The sequence below is a fragment of the Astatotilapia calliptera genome, chromosome 13, assembly GCF_964374335.1.
Source record: "Astatotilapia calliptera chromosome 13, fAstCal68.1, whole genome shotgun sequence".
Taxonomy (NCBI): domain Eukaryota; kingdom Metazoa; phylum Chordata; class Actinopteri; order Cichliformes; family Cichlidae; genus Astatotilapia; species Astatotilapia calliptera.
The window spans coordinates 14,671,837-14,691,436 of NC_137434.1; the positions used below are offsets into that span (position 1 = coordinate 14,671,837).

A 19,600-nucleotide genomic window follows, 5' to 3' on the forward strand; every position below is an offset into this window, starting at 1 on the left:
TATATACATAATACAGAGGCAGAACAGTATGCATCTTCTACATATATGTGATATCAAACTTATAATCAAAGCAGTAAGAGCAACAGAGAAGAGACAACTTGCCCAGGAAAACCACTTTATTTCATTCTCACCCCCAACTTCCATAACTTACACGCATTAAAGGTTTCACCATTTAATAATAGTCCTCAAGTGTAAATCAATGCATTCTTAGAGGAAAATAAGCCACTATGAACTGTAGACAGTGTTGCCGCATGCTGCAGTGAGCAGCAGCTCCAGCAGAGAGCGTCTGTGCAGTCACCTGGCGGAAAGAAAATAGAGCCACCGTGGCGCTCTGTGAGACGGTCGAGGACCGACTCCTCCAAAGAGAAGGCACGCATTTCCAAAAACAGTTGGCATTTAATACACTGTCTACACAGAGTTTCCTGATGAGTTACAGTCAGAGCTCGTCTGGATAAAAATGACTAGAAAATGGCTGACAAAGGTCATTTAAAAACAAGGAAGGATTATTCAAGTGAGGTATTAGAGCAAGATGTAAATTACTATACCATCCACACAAGGAAATAAAACACATCAGGCTACAGGAGGTCGTAAATACGTAAAGTGACGTGTGGAAAATGCAACGCTTTCATGGTAAACAACGACAACAGACATACAGTGCATTTCACGATACAATGATGTTTAAAATACAAATGGCTTTGAGTGCACAGGAAACCTGCGATATACTGTTAACATGGCTTTGTCAGCTTTTTGTTAGGTAGACAGACGTGAACCTTAACACGGTCGTAACAAATGCATATAGAAAAGTTATGAATAATTATGAAAAAATCAGATTTTTTTATTAACTCAGAGGAACAAACACGTAAAGTCTCTTTGCCGTCGTCGACAACGTATTGCTCAACTTAAAACACGCAGAGACGCTCTCAGTGGGACGATGTGGAAAAACAAAACGCAACAGGTTTTGGCAATGACTGACGATTTTAAAGGTGGAAGTAATGATTTACATTAGTGGAACAAGTTCACTGACAGTCCTCCACTGCGAGCTCCAACAGTGTTTCTTGACAAAAAAGGCTGAGCTGAAAAGAGAAAAGGGGGAGGGGCTAGTCTTTCACAGATCCACAAATATACTTGTTCTTACGGCTACATTCACAGTGAGGAAACAAAAGATGAATATTTAAAATAAACAATGTAGCTGGTGTCACCCGTATGGGCCCGTGTAGAGGACTGCATGTTGTTCGACCAATGTAAAAAACAAAAACAAACATCACCTTACACGAGGGGGAAAAGTGCATTTCTTCCTGATATGAGACTTGGCATGAAACAAGACAAACATTACAACCAATACCAATAAATCAGTGCACTTAAATGATCAATCAGCAGCAGGCTGTGCTCTTTAGTACAGCAGCCGACCGTGATCGTTGCATGTGTTTTTAGAGTGCTTGGCACACTTTGCTCTCAGAAATAATTAGAACTAAACTGGCCAAAGACCAAAGAAGAAGAAAACAGCATGCAAGGATACTAATTTGGCTAAATCCGATGAAAGGAAGGAGGGGTTATTTTAATAGAGGTATGAAGCTATTTCAATAACTTTTGGGGAATATAATACTTTAACAAAGGTTTTGTCATTTCAGGTTGAGGAGGGAGCAAGTAGCACAAAAGGCTAACATTTCTCAGTGTCTCCGGTCAAACAGTCAAACAAAAATATCTCTGAGCCTTTTATCACATACTGCTCTGCATCTGGAGCATACATTGTGTCGCGATACAGGAAAATGGCACCGTCTCGAGTCTTTTGTGCGTCTCATCGTGGCAGACTGGCCTCGATTTGTTAGGGAAAAATGTTTACCCACAGCCAGCCCAGAAGCGTCCCACACACCCAGGTTCTCACGTACAGCTTCCTGCCCTTTTCTGTCAGCAGCATTGGCAGTGTCAGTCCCCCAAGGATGACCAAGGAGGGCAGGGTTTTCGAGAGATTCAGCGGAGAAGGTTTGCCCTCACCGGGGAACTTGCATAATTTGTCGGAATCCTGCGACTCGTAGAAATTGGTCAGCAGCCTTTGAAAAGAAAGAAAAAAAAAGTCTCATGAAATCAGGATGAGGAGAGAAAAACATTTGAGACTATTTTTGTCACTTTCACATCTTTCTTACAGACTAAGAAATCACACATGGTCTGTTATACTACAACAAAGGAATACCAAAACAAATGTTTTCTTGTCATTAGTATAACAGTAAATAAAATTAAAGTTTATTACAGTGGAATTTACAATACAGGTAGTGAGCTACCAGTACTTTTATATGCAGTTTTACACCTTTGACCTTGATTTCTTCATCACGTAGAGAGAGAGAAAAAAAAAAAAAAAAGACTTTCTTAAAACACCTCATGGATTAAAATGTGCAGGTCAACTTTTTTTTTGAAGCAGAGAAAAAGGGGACATTTATTTCTTTTTACAGGTTATGAAGCTGAAATGAGCTGATCTGGACCACTTAAACTTAAGTGTACTTAGACCATGACGTAAATTGAATTTGACACCACTGATCTAGACCCTTCTCTGTCTGTGCCCACATGGAAATGTCACAAAACCATTATTCAAATGGTTTCTTCAGAGGTAATGTCACATAATCACACCAGAGAAGCCACAAAAGAAAACCTTACTTTTCTGTGTTTCTCACAAAAAATGAATAAGCTATCCGCGACGAGCTGTCAGTGTAAAGACAATTTAATTAACGAGCAAATCGGCGACCACATTTGACCCAATTGTACACGTGTGCCTGAAGCAGCCTTTTTTTCTTTTTTTTTTTTTACTTACTAAACTGTGTGCCAAGAAGCAATTCTTATATACAGTTTGTTGTCCACAACTACATAAAGTCAAAACCACATTGTGTTCTTTCACCGTCACAACAACCCTTAGACACGCTTTTCTCAGTTTGCCAACATGTGTAACTGTTTTTGTTACGGGTCAATTTGTCGTTTATGTATTTTGTTCACAGGTCTTGATTAACAAACGATCTTTATCTAAATGAGAAAGCTTATTAAAATAAATGATTTATTAATTATTAACTTCATAATGACTACCTGGTATTGTTTTATTAGTAATTAATTAGTTAGCATCGTATACAAAAAAAGAAGAGATATGTAGAGTAAATAATTATGTTTTCCAGCTGGAAACCTGTGAAACAAAACCCTTTGTTATATTTTACTGGTTGAATATTAAGTTGGTACTGTGTTAATTTATTCTAACTACAGAAACACAAAGTTAAGGTTTATCTCTCTGTAACAGAGCGGTGGCACACAAAAGAAGTCGTTTTGCAAAAACACCTCGCAGCTCACATATTGACTAGATGACATGCAATTTCAACATGATTAATTACTCCACACACAAGTGCGTGTACATGCTCTCACACACAGGTACGCACACACTCACCGGTCCTTGATTTCGAAGCGATCGTGCAGCCATCTGCGGAAAAACGCCGGCTCCGAGGGAATTTCTTTTATGTCCACACGGTCGAAGTGTATGTGGATGCGGCGGCATTCTTTGCAGAGGAATTCTGTCAAAGAGAAAAATAAATCCATAAAAAGACCAATCAAAAACAGGAAAAGCCTGTCAGTGCAACGACACATACAGTAAGCACTTAAAAACCAACACGAGGTGACAGTGATGGACTGGAGCTGCTGTGATGCAATTGCCCAGTAAAGACCAGTAAAGGAAGGAAATCACTTAAAGGCAATTCCAAAACAGTCACTGGTGTTACATCATATGACACAAAAGACAAAACATCTTTCCAAATATTATAGATTTAATGTTTCAGTTTCAACTTTTCTTCATACAATATGTTAAAATCCAACTGTCAGTCTGCACTTAAGCAAAGAAACAGAAAGTCACACGTCTGAGGAGGTCATATATAAAAGCGTAACCAAGTGTGAACGCTCAAGGCTGCTCGTCTATCCCCAGAGACCTTCAAGTTCCTGTTTCCACAACATGCAATATCATCAGGAAATGTGGCACTGAGGCCAAAAGAGGAAACTTGATCGAAGTCGGCAGCGAAAGACTGCTGGAGAGAGCACCTCCATCAGCGGCTGCCCGGATTTAAATTGACCTTCGCACACAATGTGTGCCAGTTTAACGAGCGTCGACAACTCGTTGACGGCTGAAGGCACGAAAATATTTTTACTGTAACGCACAATAAAAACGCCGGAGTCATTCTTAAGGTGCAAAGCAGTGTTGGTGCATTTCCTCCTCGTGCTTGCGGGGGGTTAAATCCTGTTTTTGGGTTTCTTGGCTGCAGACACTCGTGTTTGGCACCGAGAGGCTAAAAGACTCTTAAAGCGTTTCATAAATCAAAGCTCAGTCTCAATGACTGCATGTCATGTGTGTTTGAGCAGAACAATGCTGCAAAACAACCTTTAAAAAACAACCACCTGGAAGGGAAAACAACTCTGCTGTGAAGTGACAAACAACTCGCTATGATCCAAATATCTTTATTAAAAACAGAGAGGGAATCTTTGATCTCGCAAGTTGAAAGAAACCGATTGCTACCATGAGCGGTGCAGTTACAAGTTGGACCATAATATTTTAAACAAGGATAGTCTTTACAATTACACTTAAAACTTCTCTCTGATAACCTGACAGCTTAACAACAGCCTCCCTCACATGCACCAATACATCTTTGGTCCCTTATTTACAATCACAGTGAGAAGCTGTAAAATACTAAGTCAACATACCAACTGACCTTCAGATGTCACGTCTCCTTCATTTATCATAAAAAAGGGACGGGTCTTCATCTGGCCATGAAACTGCTTGTCAGTCTATTGTCAAACTAATTTTGACAATGAAAAATTGGGAACTTCGTATAAAAATTGCTACAATTCAGAAACACTTCATGGATTTTATTATTTTTCTCTCTTATTCTCTTTCATTTAAAGCTGAACATGTGCACTTCAATCACATCAACTGATTTAAAAGCTGCGGTGAAGTACAAAAGAAAAATTGCAAATATGTGTAATCGTATACAAGTAGTACTCCAGAAGATAAGAACGTAATTTGTAATCACCGGTAACAATCAAGCATTTGTTCTTAAGTTATAATTTAATCAGTTTAAAGATTTGTGTTGTTGTTTTTAATACACTCAATAAAAAAGGGATATAAAACTTTATTTGCAATAGCATTATCCCCCCTCCTTCACAGTCAATGAACAAATCCAAGTAACCAATAAGTTAATAAAGTTATTTTTAAGTCTCCACATTTTGGCTGCTACCATTTTTTAAACCATGTTTTTGTGACTACGAAGGAAAAGTCCTGGACCACATGCTAATGTTGTTGTAGCGATGCAAAAACCACCCCTTATTTACAGCTATCAAAACAAAAGGCCTCCCACAGAGGCACTGAAATGACTGCAATCAAATCAACAAGCCATTCTGATTTGAAATGCATTACATTTAATATTAAGAATGTGTTTTTTTGTTGTTTTTGTTAAGTAAAGCAGGAATTGGAGCAGCAAATATTATAATTTCTATTGTGCAGTAAATCACTAATTTGTCTTCTCTCAATTTGCAGCTATTAAAGGACTACAGAAATATGCTGAATGCTAATTTAGTCACCCCGATAAGAAACATTTGCTTTGGCAGCCTTGAGTCCCTTCCAGTTCCTTGTGAAATCACCAGCGTCACCTTCGCCACATGAGGCCAGGAAGTGCGTGAGGACAGGAATGCTTTTCTATTCTCTGTTCTGTTTTCTAGAAACACACAGATGTTTATTCCTGAAACGGGATGTTTTTTTGTTTTTTTAATTCATTCAAAGAGCGCTTGTTGAACAACTGGGAACACGGAATAATCAAAGGCTCCAAAACACCGAGTCATGTTGTTTACAGGAAGGTGTGACTGTTAATAGGTGATGTTTGCTGTGTGATTAATTACCGGTGGCGTCGTTTACAATGTTGAAGGACTAATAATACTCCGTGTGTGTGTGTTTAAGGATGCACTGATTAAGAAGAAAGCAAACTGAGGTCGCTGTTACGGGCAAACCAAAGCATATCTCGTGCAACAACAGCTGCCGTCTACAGAAATAAAGGTGCACGTAATCAGCTGTAACACCAACAACAGAACCCCCACGACTCGTGTCTAAAACAACATGCCTGCATACCTGGCATCGCTGGTGCAGATCTCCTCTGCCCGGAGCTGTCCAGCGTTCCCTCGTAGGCCACAGTGACGTCATACACAGCATCCAGGTGGCCCTTCATAGTATCGATGGCTACGTGAGCTGCTTTCATTCTGGGTGTTAGAGTGTGCTTCAGGACAGTGAGCCCTGTGAAAAATATGTAAAAACCGTCATAAATTTGTTTCTTATCAGCACATGCAACCAGTGTTTTACATATTACAGTCCCGGTGTCTTAGTGATTTATGAGCCACGCAGACGGCTCCTCATACACGAGTGTGCATGGGAACCTTTGTTGTGCGCCATCTCCCCATCTCTTCTCATTTCCTGCCAGCTCCACTGCTCTACTGTAAAACAGGTGACGGCTAGAATCCCCCGCAAAATGAAGAAAAACAAATGTGAATGTGGCTGTTTGAGATATTCACAGCAAAGCTTGGTGGATCCTAGGTTGGTGTGCCACCGTCCTCTGCTCACTAATGCCACACTAATAACAGATAATGTCATGCGCACATGTCAGCGCTCCAGAGCGATTTATTTGGATTAATGGGGGAAGGTGATATTCAGTGCCGAGGCCGAGATAGTCCTAATCTCTGCAGAATCGAGGCTGTTTGTGAGCAGAAAGCAGCACAAGCCCCTGAACTGTTTCAGTTCATTGCACTTCATGGTGGTGCCAAAATAACAAAGCTGGTGGAACGTGGCTACTTCTCAGCGCAGCACCAGTATTACAATATTTTTTATTTAGTGAGGTTTTTACCTGATATGTTTACTGTTCCATATAATCTTTTATATTCATGAGCATTTATATGGCTTTCTGAGTCCTTAATCCTACTGAATCCAGGTCTGCTTCTAGTTTTATACAGTTTTTCTCATTTGTTAACGCTCAAGAAAGTTTTATTTGCAGGTTATGTTTTAGTGGTCAAAGAAGGTCTCAGAACTAAATTTAAGTCAGCTGTTTTACTGACTGAGTGGGCTGAACTGAATCAGTATGCACAAGTACAGCAGTGAGTGGCTGCTGTTATGACTCTACCTTCTTTCGCAGCAAAAGCCTGACTGTCAGCGATAACATTCTTGAGGTCTGGATTATACCGAGTTCCTTCAGGGAAGATGACGAGGTACATCTATGAGGAGAAAAAGCACATGAAATCAAAGACAGTTTTCTAACAAATGTACTATTTGTTGAGAAGGAATCTGTAAACCCAACATTGTTTAGGCTTAAAAGAAAATGAAAACATTTTATCGGGTTATCTTGATTCATACCAGTTTAGATTCCAGCTAACCTGAAAACAAACCCTGCTTCCCAGGCCCCAGCTGTATCGGATTCATCTACTGTTGCCCAACCTGTGCAGATGCCTTTATGACAACATTTGCACCAAATGAAACTATGCAGCAGTTTGAACCAATGTGAATTACTGGCATCCGCAGCCAAGTGGGATTTACCGATTCCAGCCAAACTGAACCATTTGTGAAAATCTGTGTCTTTATTAATATGATCGTACGTTTCTTGTCTCAGTTTCCAAATTTTTGTTCCATTAACAATTGATTACATGAACAGGAACTATCAGCAGTGAACTGTGTTACACAGTTTTCACAGTGAGCCTTTTGGAAACCATGACGGCTTGTGCTACAACACACACATACGCACAGGCAACACTAATCCCCCACAGTCAAATCCAAAAAAGCGATTAAAAGCAAGTCCTTGCACCGCAGCAAACACACAAAACAAATGAATCTCAACACATAAAAACATCCAGTTATCCATTTAGATGGAGTAAAAACTGCTGCCTGTTTCCCACGGCAGAAAATAAAACATTTTACTGATACAGAACAAAACAAATCCTGAAATATTTATAACTTTAATTTCAATTACTATCTTGTTTTCATAAATATTCCAGGAGGTTAAAAAAAAATTAATGTGTTGAAATGGTAATGGCTTCAAATGACCTTTGAACAAAACATTTTGGATTTTCCGTTTTAAGAATATAATTACGTGCAATTTAAATCTTGAAGCCTCTTTTGTTTCAACTTAAGAGACAAAAAAAGATTTACATTCAGGAAATACTTGAAGATGTGTAGTTACCGGTGCTCCACGCTGAGTCTGAGCAAGGAGCTTCTTCCTCATCGCCTTTTCATTGAACTTTGAGCTTCGTTTCACATAGATTCCCCCGTGCTAGGTAGAAGAGAAAAAAAAAATCCAAATGAGATTAATAGAGTAGTTAATTAATAGAGAAGCTGTGGTTCAGGTCTACTAATCAGAAGGTTGGTGGATCGTTTCTCGGCTCTACTCGGTGTCAGAGTATCCTTGGGCAAGATGTTAACCCTGAGTTGTCCCTGATGCATACATCACAGTGTTGATGTATTACAAAACAAACAAACAAAAAACATTTGGTAAAAAGTGCGTGTATGAATAGAAGTGATTGGGTGAGTGAGACTTAAAGTGCTCTACTGAGTAGAAAAGCACTACATATGTTTATAGCAGAGATTTTTTTTAATGCTATGGAACACAATTGTGCAAAATGAAGGCTGCGTTTAGAGATGGGTTTGGTTTATTATGTTTATTACAGATGGTGTGACCCCAATGCTAAGTGTGGTCTCTTGGCTTAGGTGTGCTTTCATCAACAACAAATTGAGACTTTAGAGATGAGACGAAAGCTTTGCTACAAACCAGTCACCACACACAAACAAAAACAAAAAATTCTTGTGTCAAAGACTCTTCCTGTTTTAGACAGCGTTCTCACATGTTAGAAGAGTGTTTGTGGTAATCACCCGGCCACACTGGGGTTAGCCTTTTTTATTCTGAGATCTGTAAATTCCAAGCTGAGGCTGCAAACAATGCAGCGCATTCAGAGACAACTCCCTTCCACTCTTACAGAGAAGAAATGCAACTTAAACATGTTGATGCATACATACATACACCTGGCGAGCATGGTAGAATCATTTTGTTTTTTTCCCTTGCCCCAAACCAGCCCTTATATCCATCTGTGTATGTGTTACTGTGGCAAAATATGTCAGGTTAACTACCATGATGTCTTAATGATCCAAGATGAAGTGACGAAACTTTACAGGTTAAGTTCAAATGGAATGCCAACGTTGCAGCACTGGTGTAACCCATGAGCACTCATGTTGTATAATAATGCAGTAAATATCAGTCACAGTGCCAAGCTGGTAAATGCTTTTATACTCTGAGCTCTCAAAACGCAGTACACACCTTGCCCCATTAAAACAAGCACTTTTTTTCTACTCAAGTGCTTTTTATATAACATTCACACACATTCATACTCCAATGGATGCATCAGAGAGCAACTTGGGGTTAGCAGTATCTTGCCAGGGACTGGAACCACCAACCTTCCTGTCTACTTCCTGAACTACAGCCACCCCAGATTAAGCAGCTGGTCTCTTCTTAATCTTAAAAATGACCTCCTCATACTCACACAGATACATTACCTCAGAGAAATACCATCCATATAGCGGCAGCCACTTGAGTCCATCTTTAAGGACATATCTGACATGACCCAGAGCGCTCTGCCTGATGGCAAGCATGTCAGCAATGATCCAGTCAGCTACAACAAAAGAAAAGGTTAGATATTTGAATAGTGCTTTACATTGGACTACATTTTATAAAGCTTGATATTCAAATTAAGTACCTGTGCATTGATGATTTGACAGGTAAACCACATTCTCCTTGTTCTTTGGTATATCTCCATAAATAACAATCTACAGAAAAAGAAAAGAAAGCAGGTTGAAGGCAGTATACGTGTCAGCAAAAAGGTAATTTTACATCACTGTAAAATTAACATTTATATTGTTTCATTAAATGTTAAAACTTGAGTCTTTGCAATTAATCCTAAAGAATTTACTCAAACACTACAGCACATTTAAGAAGCCTTCATTTGAGGATACTGCAATGAATTTATGAGATTAATCATTTTCAAAGGCAAAGGTCAGCCAGCTACACCACTGTACGTGCCTTCAGTAAACACACCTTAACGTACGAAAACCGCCTATTGTTCTAGGTGTGGCAACAGCAGTGCCAAAGAATGCAGACTTTCTTGCAATGTGTCTGGTCCATCTGGTTAACTGGGCTGAATGTGTACACACACTCTTACAATGTTATATATTTACCCCAACAGTTCTAACAGATACAGAGACCTGAAAAAGTGCAACATTCTCCACAGACTTTAATCCGCTGTAAGTTGAAAACCTGCAGACATATGCACCCAGAGGCAGCTGTATCTTAAGACAGTCTGTTTTTCTATTCGTAGACTAGATATTAGTAGGTAAAATAACCCACACACAAAGTGGAGGATCACCCACCTCAACTCCTGTGTAGTTTTCAAAGAAGAATAGGACCATACTCTGGTAGACGCAGTACAACCGGTCGTCTATTTTGTGGTACAAACTCGATGGTAAGATAGTTGACAGCAAGCGCCAAGCCCCCCATGACAGCAGATAAGCCGGGGCTGTCCCCAGCATAATCGTAGCAGGAAACCAGTACCGCAGCGAGTATGTGTGCACAACCAAAGAGAGCAGCATGATTGCACCTCTGGCTCCACTGAAGTGACAGAAAATCCCTGAAGTGGACTGTCAGCGCACGCCGTGATTAAGTAGCAGTGCACCCTGGGTATCCCACAACACACCTGTCCCAATTTCAGCACACCTGTCCCGACTAGTCAGCGGAGGAAAAGTGAGAAAGCTGCAGCAAGAAGGGAATGAGGAGCTAGTTGGCTAAAGCTAATTTTAACCTTGTGTGCAAAAAAAAAAAACGCAGTTTGTCAAGTCGGCTCAAGCGCTTAAAGCCATACAGCAATGCATAAACTTAAGCTGCAGTTATCAAATATTAGTACGGACATCTCAGGACAGCAAACCGGAACACGTCCTCAGCCTGAACTCTGCACGTTTACTACAAGTTCAGAAAAAAAGGCATTAGCTTAACTACTCAACGTGCTCGCCAACACAGGAAGTTTTACCAAACGCTACATTTGACATAAATATCTTCTCTAATCGAGGAACCATGACCAAGTCAAAGCCAAAACTCGACCCTGGTGCTAAACGGAAAAAATATTTCCTACTTTCTTCTCTAGGTCCTCATCTTTACCCGGTTAGCTGTTCTCAAACTAGCTTCTTGCACCGCAAATGTCACACACGCCTCCCTACGCAATGACGCCGGGTAAAACCGACTGGCCACGTGACGTAATAGGGGCCAGCCAATCAGCGACAGTGCACCACGAGAACCATATGCTGTAACATTAAAGGCGTATGCCGCGGTTTTTGGTTTTCTTTCCAGCAAAACCCCTCATTTTCGTTTTCTTGTTTGAGAACATGTGGCGTCAAAAGTTATCTCAGGACACACGTGGAGATTGCTTAATATGATATGTGAATATATTAACGCCATTAGTACTTATTTTTTTAAAGTAAAGATAGTAATAGTAATATTTATAGTTGGAAATATAACAGAGCTTTCTGTTTATTTTATTTTAAAGGGAAGATGCACATTCATTAATAGGAACACTGAGGCGGATGATGTAAATATTGGCAGATTTATGCAGGTGATATCTCCAGTGCCTGGCATAGTGGGTTTCTCTTTCTATCTATACACCAAAAATGCAAAAGCACTACACATTATTCTGCTGGAAGGAGCCATCAGAAGATGGGAACACTGTGGTCATAAAGAGACGGATTTAAATAATGCTCAATTGGTACCAAGGGCCAAAAGTTTTCCAAAAACATATCACTCACACCATTACACTCTGTACCCTGAACTGTTGATACATGGCAGGATAGATCCATGGTTTCATGTTGTTTACACCGAATTCTGATCCACCAGCTGAAAATGTGACTCATCAGACTAGGCAAAGTTTTTCCAATCTTCCATTGTCCAATTTTGTAGAGCCCATGTGAATTGTAGCCTCAGTTTTCCATTCTTAGCTTAGAGGACTGGCACTGGATGCAGTCTTCTGCTGCTTCTACTTCAAGGTTCAATGTCTTGTGCTTTCAGAGATGCTTTTCTGCACACCTTGGCTGTAATGAGTTACTGTTGCCATCAGTTAGAAGCAGTCTTGCCATTTACTTGCCAACTCTGGTTTCAACAAGGTGTTTTAGCTAGGGAACTAAAGTGAATATTTTCTTTTTCAGACTAAGCTCTGTAAACCCCACAGAGGGTTGTGTGAGAAACTCCAGTAGAGAGGCAGTTTCAATTACTCAGATCAGCCCAGATCAAATCACATTTGCTCCCCATTCTGTTTGGTTTGAACATCCACAGGTCATCTTGACCACATCTACACAACTAAACACACTGGGTTGCTGCTATGCGATTGGATGACCAGTTACATTTGTAATAACACGCGGCTGAACAGGCGTACCTAACAAAGCCAGTGAGTTATTCTAAAAACTCAGACACAGGAGGACATGAGGCCAATTACAAACACAGAAAATGTTATTTAGGTAGGTGGGTATAGTATGCCAGGTATGTGGTGCTTACTAAGAATAGACTGAAAGCCCAGATCATTTTCTGGGATTTGAAAAGTATTTACAATCCTTTCTAGAATATTCTGTTTTTTAAATCATCATCTGCAGATGATGATAAAATTTGCTAACCTAACATGTAAATGGAGTCAGAATTTATGATGCTGACTTTGGCGCTGCTCTTTAGTTTACTGAGCTTGGTACGAAGCTCCAAAAGTGATCAGTTAAAATGGCAACATCTTCCCTGTATTACGTTTGTGTTTCTAAAAAATTGTGACAGTTGCATTTATCCACCTGTATTTATGTAAAAGTGTTTATTTCCCTGTCTGCTGTGGAAAGATGATAAGTGTCAGAGTCCAAGCTGTGAAACATCAGGCTTGTCATCTGTCATCCAGTGCCCCTGCTGAGTAAACTCCAATCACACTTCTTCAGTTCACTGCTGAGTTTTGACCAAGACCAAGCTGTTACACTCGTGGAGTAATCATTTCATTACACTACAACAAATCAATAATACATAAGATGACAAAGAAGCAAAGAAAAAGAAGTTATTTTTATCGTACATTTTGATCCAGGAGTTCAGGAAACAAGGTCCAAAATCAATTTTTTGTAAATAAAGTATTTATTCAAAAGAGATATTGCAAAAAAATTTATAATCACACAAAATTTACTTTCTAATTACAATGTCAAACTGGCTCATTAAGGATTTTTAAACTCACATTGTCTTATTTTGTTCCTTTTTACACAGTAGTGCTTGCTACTTTAACCCAGGACAGTAAATAAGTTAGGGTTTCACAGTAACTGAGATTATTTCTTATTCAACAGTGTCAAAGGGTTAACAAAAAATCTATGAACACAAAAAAAGATAAGAAATCTGACCAAGATGAATACTGCATGGAAGAAATGAGGTAAACTATACAATCGCACACCATCACACATTCAATTGTTAAAACTACACTTCATGCTCCGAAAAACAGGAAAAAGAGAGAAAATAAGAAAAGTCAGTGGAGGTCACTCCAGCTCATAGTTATCGTATGACAGCTGCTTCAGATGTGTGATACTGTCTGAAATAAAACCACACAAAACGAGACAAAGTTAATAGGGACATGCTATTATAGTGACATGATAAATCACAGAACTGAACAGAATATGTCTCACCCAACACCCACTGCTCGGACAGGATCCTGCTTCCCTCTGGCCTCCTGCCGCTGTATTTCCCTATGCAGATTCCCGCCTGCCGCACAGTTTTGCAGACTGTCCCTCCACAGAGCTCAATCAGCTCCACCAGGCTCTGCGTGGGGGGCTGCGAGTGCTGAGACACAAACATGGCAGGCTGACCTTGGAACAGGTCCTGCTGGTGCTCCCCAGCAGACAGGTGCCTCTGGAGACGACAGATCTGTGAAGAAAACGGACATTCAAATGCTGCACGGGTGCATTGTTTTTACTATGTTTTCCTGTTTCAGAAAATAAGCTTGAGACCTTTATACCAGCCACTTAGTTGCGTACACCTGAGCAGCTCTTCAAGATCAAGATAAAATTAAAGCTGCAAGCAGCGTTATGAGGGCCCTCGCACCCTGGCGTGTCGAGCCACGCCCAACACCTAAAACCAGCACGTCCAATGTGATGTCACATTGATGGAATTCATGCATTTAACCACCAGCTAACATTTCATCTCATTGAACCATGATTATAGTCGTCCCACTAGGTGGCGCTCTAACTATTACTGACAAATGGCATAACAAACATTTCCGAGCTCGAGTCTCATCACACCTGCGACGTTTGGGAGAGATTGGATATTGTGTTTTTGAGTGACAGCAGATTACTGCTTTTTGGCGAGTGATTCAAACTCTAAGTGCCGCCATGACCACCCCGTTTCCCTGAACGTAAAAAGCTTCGCAATTTAACATCACAAAGGTCTTTAGATTCCACAAACTTCAGATCGGTCCAATCTGATGAAATCCCTTGGAGGAGTTCGTCAAAGTATGAAGCCTGAAAAGAGGGGAAAATGTCGCCAAAATTACACATGAATTTTAAAATGGCTGACTTCCTGTTGTATTTGGGATATTGCTCCAAGAGACTTTTTTGTACATCTTAATATCTTCCATGAGCTTACCAAGTTTCAGACTCATAGATAAAACACAGAGCTGGGGCTGATGTTTTGAAATATTGTAGGGGGCGCTGTGGAGCAATTTCGCGCTATTCAATGAAAATGATCACATGACAACAAAGCCTTCATCCATTTGGAGGTGTGGGCCAAATTTCAAGCCTCTATAAACTTTCCAAGACCCTCAAAAGCCACTTCATCTTTCATGTTGAACAGCGTTGCCACCAGGGTGCGCCGTTCAGTTTAAAGTCACAATTTTTGCACTGAAGCATCACGAGGGACTGATGTTGATATTCACCGCTTTTGAGGTGGCCACGATGAACCTGTGAAAATCAGTACAACAAAATTAAAGCCATGACATTTCCTGTTGCCACTAGGTGGCGCTGTACGTATTCCCGACAATGGGCACATCAATCTGTTCAGGGCGGGTCTGACATCATGCCTGTAAAGTCTGGTACTGAACAGACTGGATTTCATTGAGTTATACTAATTTGTTTCTTCATGGCGTGACATCAAAGTTCGCCATGCTGCTGGGGTCACACCCTTTTGCGAAAAGTCACAGTTTTCACTGTAACCCAAGACCAACTCCTTAAGGCTTTCCTGGAGAAATTTGAGGCTGCAGATGTCACCCATCACTATACTGTACCCCAAAGTGTAAAACATGACATTTCCTGTTCCCACTAGGTGGCGCTGTCCTTCATGTCAAATATGGCAGTTGAAATAGGTTCAGGGGTGGAGCCTTATCATATGTGTGCTCTTTGGTCCAGATCAGAACATGTATGACAGAATGAGAGGCAATAAGATTTTCATGGCGAGTCATCGAAATTCGCCATGGCGCCACGGCCTCATAGTATTGTGAAAACTCAAAAGCTCCGCAATTTAACATGGCACAAGGGTGTAGTTGACACTGTCAAAATTTGAAGGTTATGAAATGAAACCCCAAGGAGGAGTTCGCAAAAGTTCGAGGCATGGAAATGGCAAAATTAGAGCCAAAATGTCACCTTCTCTTCCAAATGGCGGACTTCCTGTTGGGTTTGCGTCAATGGGCCCACTGACTTTTTTGTTCGTCTTGGCATGATACACATGTGTGCCAAATTTCATACATGTAGCTCAAACGATGTGGTCGTAGGGCTGCATTTAACAAGGCATAGGTGGCGCTGTAGAGCCATTTCCCAGTGCTCATATGTAAAACCATTAAAATACAAAATTTTTCACCAGACCTGGCATGTGTGCAAAATTTCATGAGTTTTTGAGCATGTTTAGGCCCTCAAAAAGGCCCTTGTTTGGGGTGAATAATAATAATAATAATAATAATAATAATTAAAGCTGCAAGCAGCGTTATGAGGGCCCTCGCACCCCCGGCACGTCGAGCCACTGCCAATACCTCAAACCGGCACGTCCGATGTGATGTCACATTGATGGATTTCATGCTTTTAATCACCAGCTAACATTTCATCTTATTCAACCAGGATTATAGTCATGCCACTAGGTGGCGCTCTAACCATTATTGACAAATAGCATAACAAACATTTCCAAGCTCGAGTCTCATCACACCTGCGACCTTTGGGAGAGATTGGACATTGTGTTTTTTAGTGACAGCAGATTACTGCTTTTTGCGAGTGATTGAAACTCTACGTGCCGCCATGACCACCCCGTTTCCCTGAACGGAAAAAGCTTCGCAATTTAACATCACAAAGGTCTTTAGATTCTACACACTGAAGAATGCTTCAATATGATGAAATCCCTTGGAGGAGTTCGTCAAAGTATGAAGCCTGAAAAGAGGGGAAAATGTCATCAAAATTACACATTAATTTTAAAATGGCTGACTTCCTGTTGGATTTGGGATATTGCTCCAAGAGACTTTTTTGTACATCTTGATATCTTACACAAGCTTACCAAGTGTCAGACTCATAGATGAAACACAGAGCAGGGGCTGATGTTTTGAAATATTGTAGGGGGCGCTGTGGAGCCATTTTGCGCTATTCAATGAAAATGATCACATAACAACAAAGCCTTCATCACATTGGAGGTGTGTGCCAAATTTCAAGCCTCTATAAACTTTCCAAGCCCCTCAAAAGCCACTTCATCTTTCATGGTGGACCGTGTTGCCACCAGGGTGCGCCGTTCAGTTTAAAGTCACAATTTTTGCACTGAAGCATCACGAGGGACTGATGGTGATATTCTCCGCTTTTGAGGTGGCCACGATGAACCTGTGAAAATCAGTACAACAAAATTAAAGCCATGACATTTCCTGTTGCCACTAGGTGGCGCTGTCCGTATTCCCGACAATGGGCACATCAATCTGTTCAGGGCGGGTCTGACATCATGCCTGTAAAGTCTGGTACTGATCAGACTGGATTTCATTGAGTTATACTAATTTGTTTCTTCATGGCGTGACATCAAAGTTCGCCATGCCGCTGGTGTCACACCCTTTTGCGAAAAGTCACAGTTTTCACTGTAACCCAAGACCAACTCCTTAAGGCTTTCCTGGAGAAATTTGAGGCTGCAGATGTCACCCATCACAATACTGTACCCCAAAGTGTAAAACATGACATTTCCTGTTCCCACTAGGTGGCGCTGTCCTTGATGTCAAATATGGCAGTTAAAATATGTTCAGGGGTGGAGCCTTATCATATGTGTGCTCTTTGGTCCAGATCGGAACATGTATGACAGAATGAGAGGCAATAAGATTTTCATGGCGAGTCATCGAAATTCGCCATGGCGCCACGGCCTCATAGTATTGTGAAAACTCAAAAGCTCCGCAATTTAACATGGCATAAGGGTGTAGTTGGCACTGACCAAATATGAAGGTTATGAAATCAAACCCCAAGGAGGAGTTCGTCAAAGTTCGAGGCATGGAAATGGTAAAATCAGAGCCAAAATGTCACCTTCAATCCAAAATGGCGGACTTCCTGTTGGGTTTAGGACATTGCCATAATAGACTTTTTTGTTCGACTCTGAACATTATATAGGTGTACCGACTTTCAAACATGTAGGTCATACCCATACCGGGGGCTCGCGTTTTTCATTTTTCTAGGTGGCGCTACTGAGCTAATTTTCCCTGGCCATGTCTGAGAACATTAAAATACGTAAATTTTCACCAGACCTGACGCGTGTGCAAAATTTCATGAGTTTTCGAGCATGTTTAGGCCCTCAAACGGCCAATTCATTTGCCGAAATAATAATAATAATAATAATAATAATTAAAGCTGCAAGCAGCGTTATGAGGGCCCTCGCACCCCCGGCACGTCGAGCCACTGCCAACACCTCAAACCGGCACGTCCGATGTGATGTCACATTTATGGATTTCATGCTTTTAATCACCAGCTAACATTTCATCTTATTCAACCAGGATTATAGTCATGCCACTAGGTGGCGCTCTAACCATTATTGACAAATAGCATAACAAACATTTCCAAGCTCGAGTCTCATCACACCTGCGACCTTTGGGAGAGATTGGACATTGTGTTTTTTAGTGACAGCAGATTACTGCTTTTTGCGAGTGATTGAAACTCTACGTGCCGCCATGACCACCCCGTTTCCCTGAACGGAAAAAGCTTCGCAATTTAACATCACAAAGGTCTTTAGATTCTACACACTGAAGAATGCTTCAATATGATGAAATCCCTTGGAGGAGTTCGTCAAAGTATGAGGCCTGAAAAGGGGGGAAAATGTCATCAAAATTACACATTAATTTTAAAATGGCTGACTTCCTGTTGGATTTGGGATATTGCTCCAAGAGACTTTTTTGTACATCTTGATATCTTACACAAGCTTACCAAGTGTCAGACTCATAGATGAAACACAGAGCAGGGGCTGATGTTTTGAAATATTGTAGGGGGCGCTGTGGAGCCATTTTGCGCTATTCAAGGAAAATGGTTACATAACAACAATGCCTTCATCCATTTGGAGGTGTGTGCCAAATTTCAAGCCTCTATAAACTTTCCAAGCCCCTCAAAAGCCACTTCATCTTTCATGATGAACAGCGTTGCCACCAGGGTGCGCCGTTCAGTTTAAAGTCACAATTTTTGCACTGAAGCATCACGAGGGACTGATGGTGATATTCACCGCTTTTGAGGTGGCCACGATCAACCTGTGAAAATCAGTACAACAAAGTTAAAGCCATGACATTTCCTGTTGCCACTAGGTGGCGCTGTCCGTATTTCCGACAATGGGCATATCAATCTGTTCAGGGTGGGTCTGACATCATGCCTGTAAAGTCTGGTACTGATCAGACTGGATTTCATTGAGTTATACTAATTTGTTTCTTCATGGCGTGACATCAAAGTTCGCCATGCCGCTGGTGTCACACCCTTTTGCGAAAAGTCACAGTTTTCACTGTAACCCAAGACCAACTCCTTAAGGCTTTCCTGGAGAAATTTGAGGCTGCAGATGTCACCCATCACAATACTGTACCCCAAAGTGTAAAACATGACATTTCCTGTTCCCACTAGGTGGCGCTGTCCCTGGTGTCAAATATGGCAGTTGAAATATGTTCAGGGGTGGAGCCTTATCATATGTGTTCACTTTGGTCAAGGTCAGAAAATGTATGACAAAATGAGAGGCAATAAGATTTTCATGGCGAGTCATCGAAATTCGCCGTGGCGCCACGGCCTCATGGTATTGTGAAAACTCAAAAGCTCCGCAATTTAACATGGCACAAGGGTGTAGTTGACACTGACCAAATTTGAAGGTTATGAAATGAAACCCCAAGGAGGAGTTCGCAAAAGTTCGAGGCATGGAAATGGCAAAATTTGAGCCAAAATGTCACCTTCTCTTCCAAATGGCGGACTTCCTGTTGGGTTTGCGTCAATGGGCCCACAGACTTTTTTGTTCGTCTTGGCATGATACATATGTGTGCCAAATTTCATACATGTAGCTCAAACGATGTGGTCGTA

At 40.9% G+C, this 19,600-nt stretch overlaps 2 protein-coding genes across 2 annotated transcripts in view; both read right to left on the bottom strand.

The window, feature by feature from the left end:
• Positions 1-98: 98 nt before the first annotated feature.
• agpat5 (1-acylglycerol-3-phosphate O-acyltransferase 5 (lysophosphatidic acid acyltransferase, epsilon)) lies at positions 99-11,283 on the bottom strand. The gene is made up of 8 exons (XM_026189166.2): positions 10,454-11,283; positions 9,784-9,853; positions 9,584-9,699; positions 8,220-8,309; positions 7,170-7,260; positions 6,131-6,292; positions 3,416-3,539; positions 99-2,048 (listed from the first exon to the last, which is right to left on the bottom strand). Exons 1-8 carry the CDS (start codon positions 10,670-10,672, stop codon positions 1,823-1,825), a joined length of 1,098 nt encoding a protein of 365 aa, XP_026044951.1. The 5' UTR covers positions 10,673-11,283; the 3' UTR covers positions 99-1,822.
• A 1,918-nt stretch (positions 11,284-13,201) lies between these two features.
• Positions 13,202-19,600, bottom strand: part of mcph1 (microcephalin 1) — a 58,034-nt gene continuing 51,635 nt past the window's right edge. Inside the window, exons 14-15 of the mRNA XM_026189134.2 lie at positions 13,757-13,994; positions 13,202-13,662 (exon numbers count right to left, since the gene is read on the bottom strand). Of these exons, the coding sequence (XP_026044919.2) occupies positions 13,610-13,662; positions 13,757-13,994 (291 nt within the window). The 3' untranslated portion in view covers positions 13,202-13,609. The remainder of the gene's footprint in view (positions 13,663-13,756; positions 13,995-19,600) is intronic.

Excerpts from the sequence above, each read along its gene's own strand:
- agpat5 (XM_026189166.2), bottom strand. The coding sequence starts at position 10,672 with ATGCTGCTCTCTTTGGTTGTGCACACATACTCGCTGCGGTACTGGTTT. Across the intron at positions 9,854-10,453 it reads AAAACTACACAGGAGTTGAG|ATTGTTATTTATGGAGATAT; the intron begins GTGGGTGATCCT and ends CTTTTTCTGTAG. Across the intron at positions 6,293-7,169 it reads GGCTTTTGCTGCGAAAGAAG|GGCTCACTGTCCTGAAGCAC; the intron begins GTAGAGTCATAA and ends TATTTTTCACAG.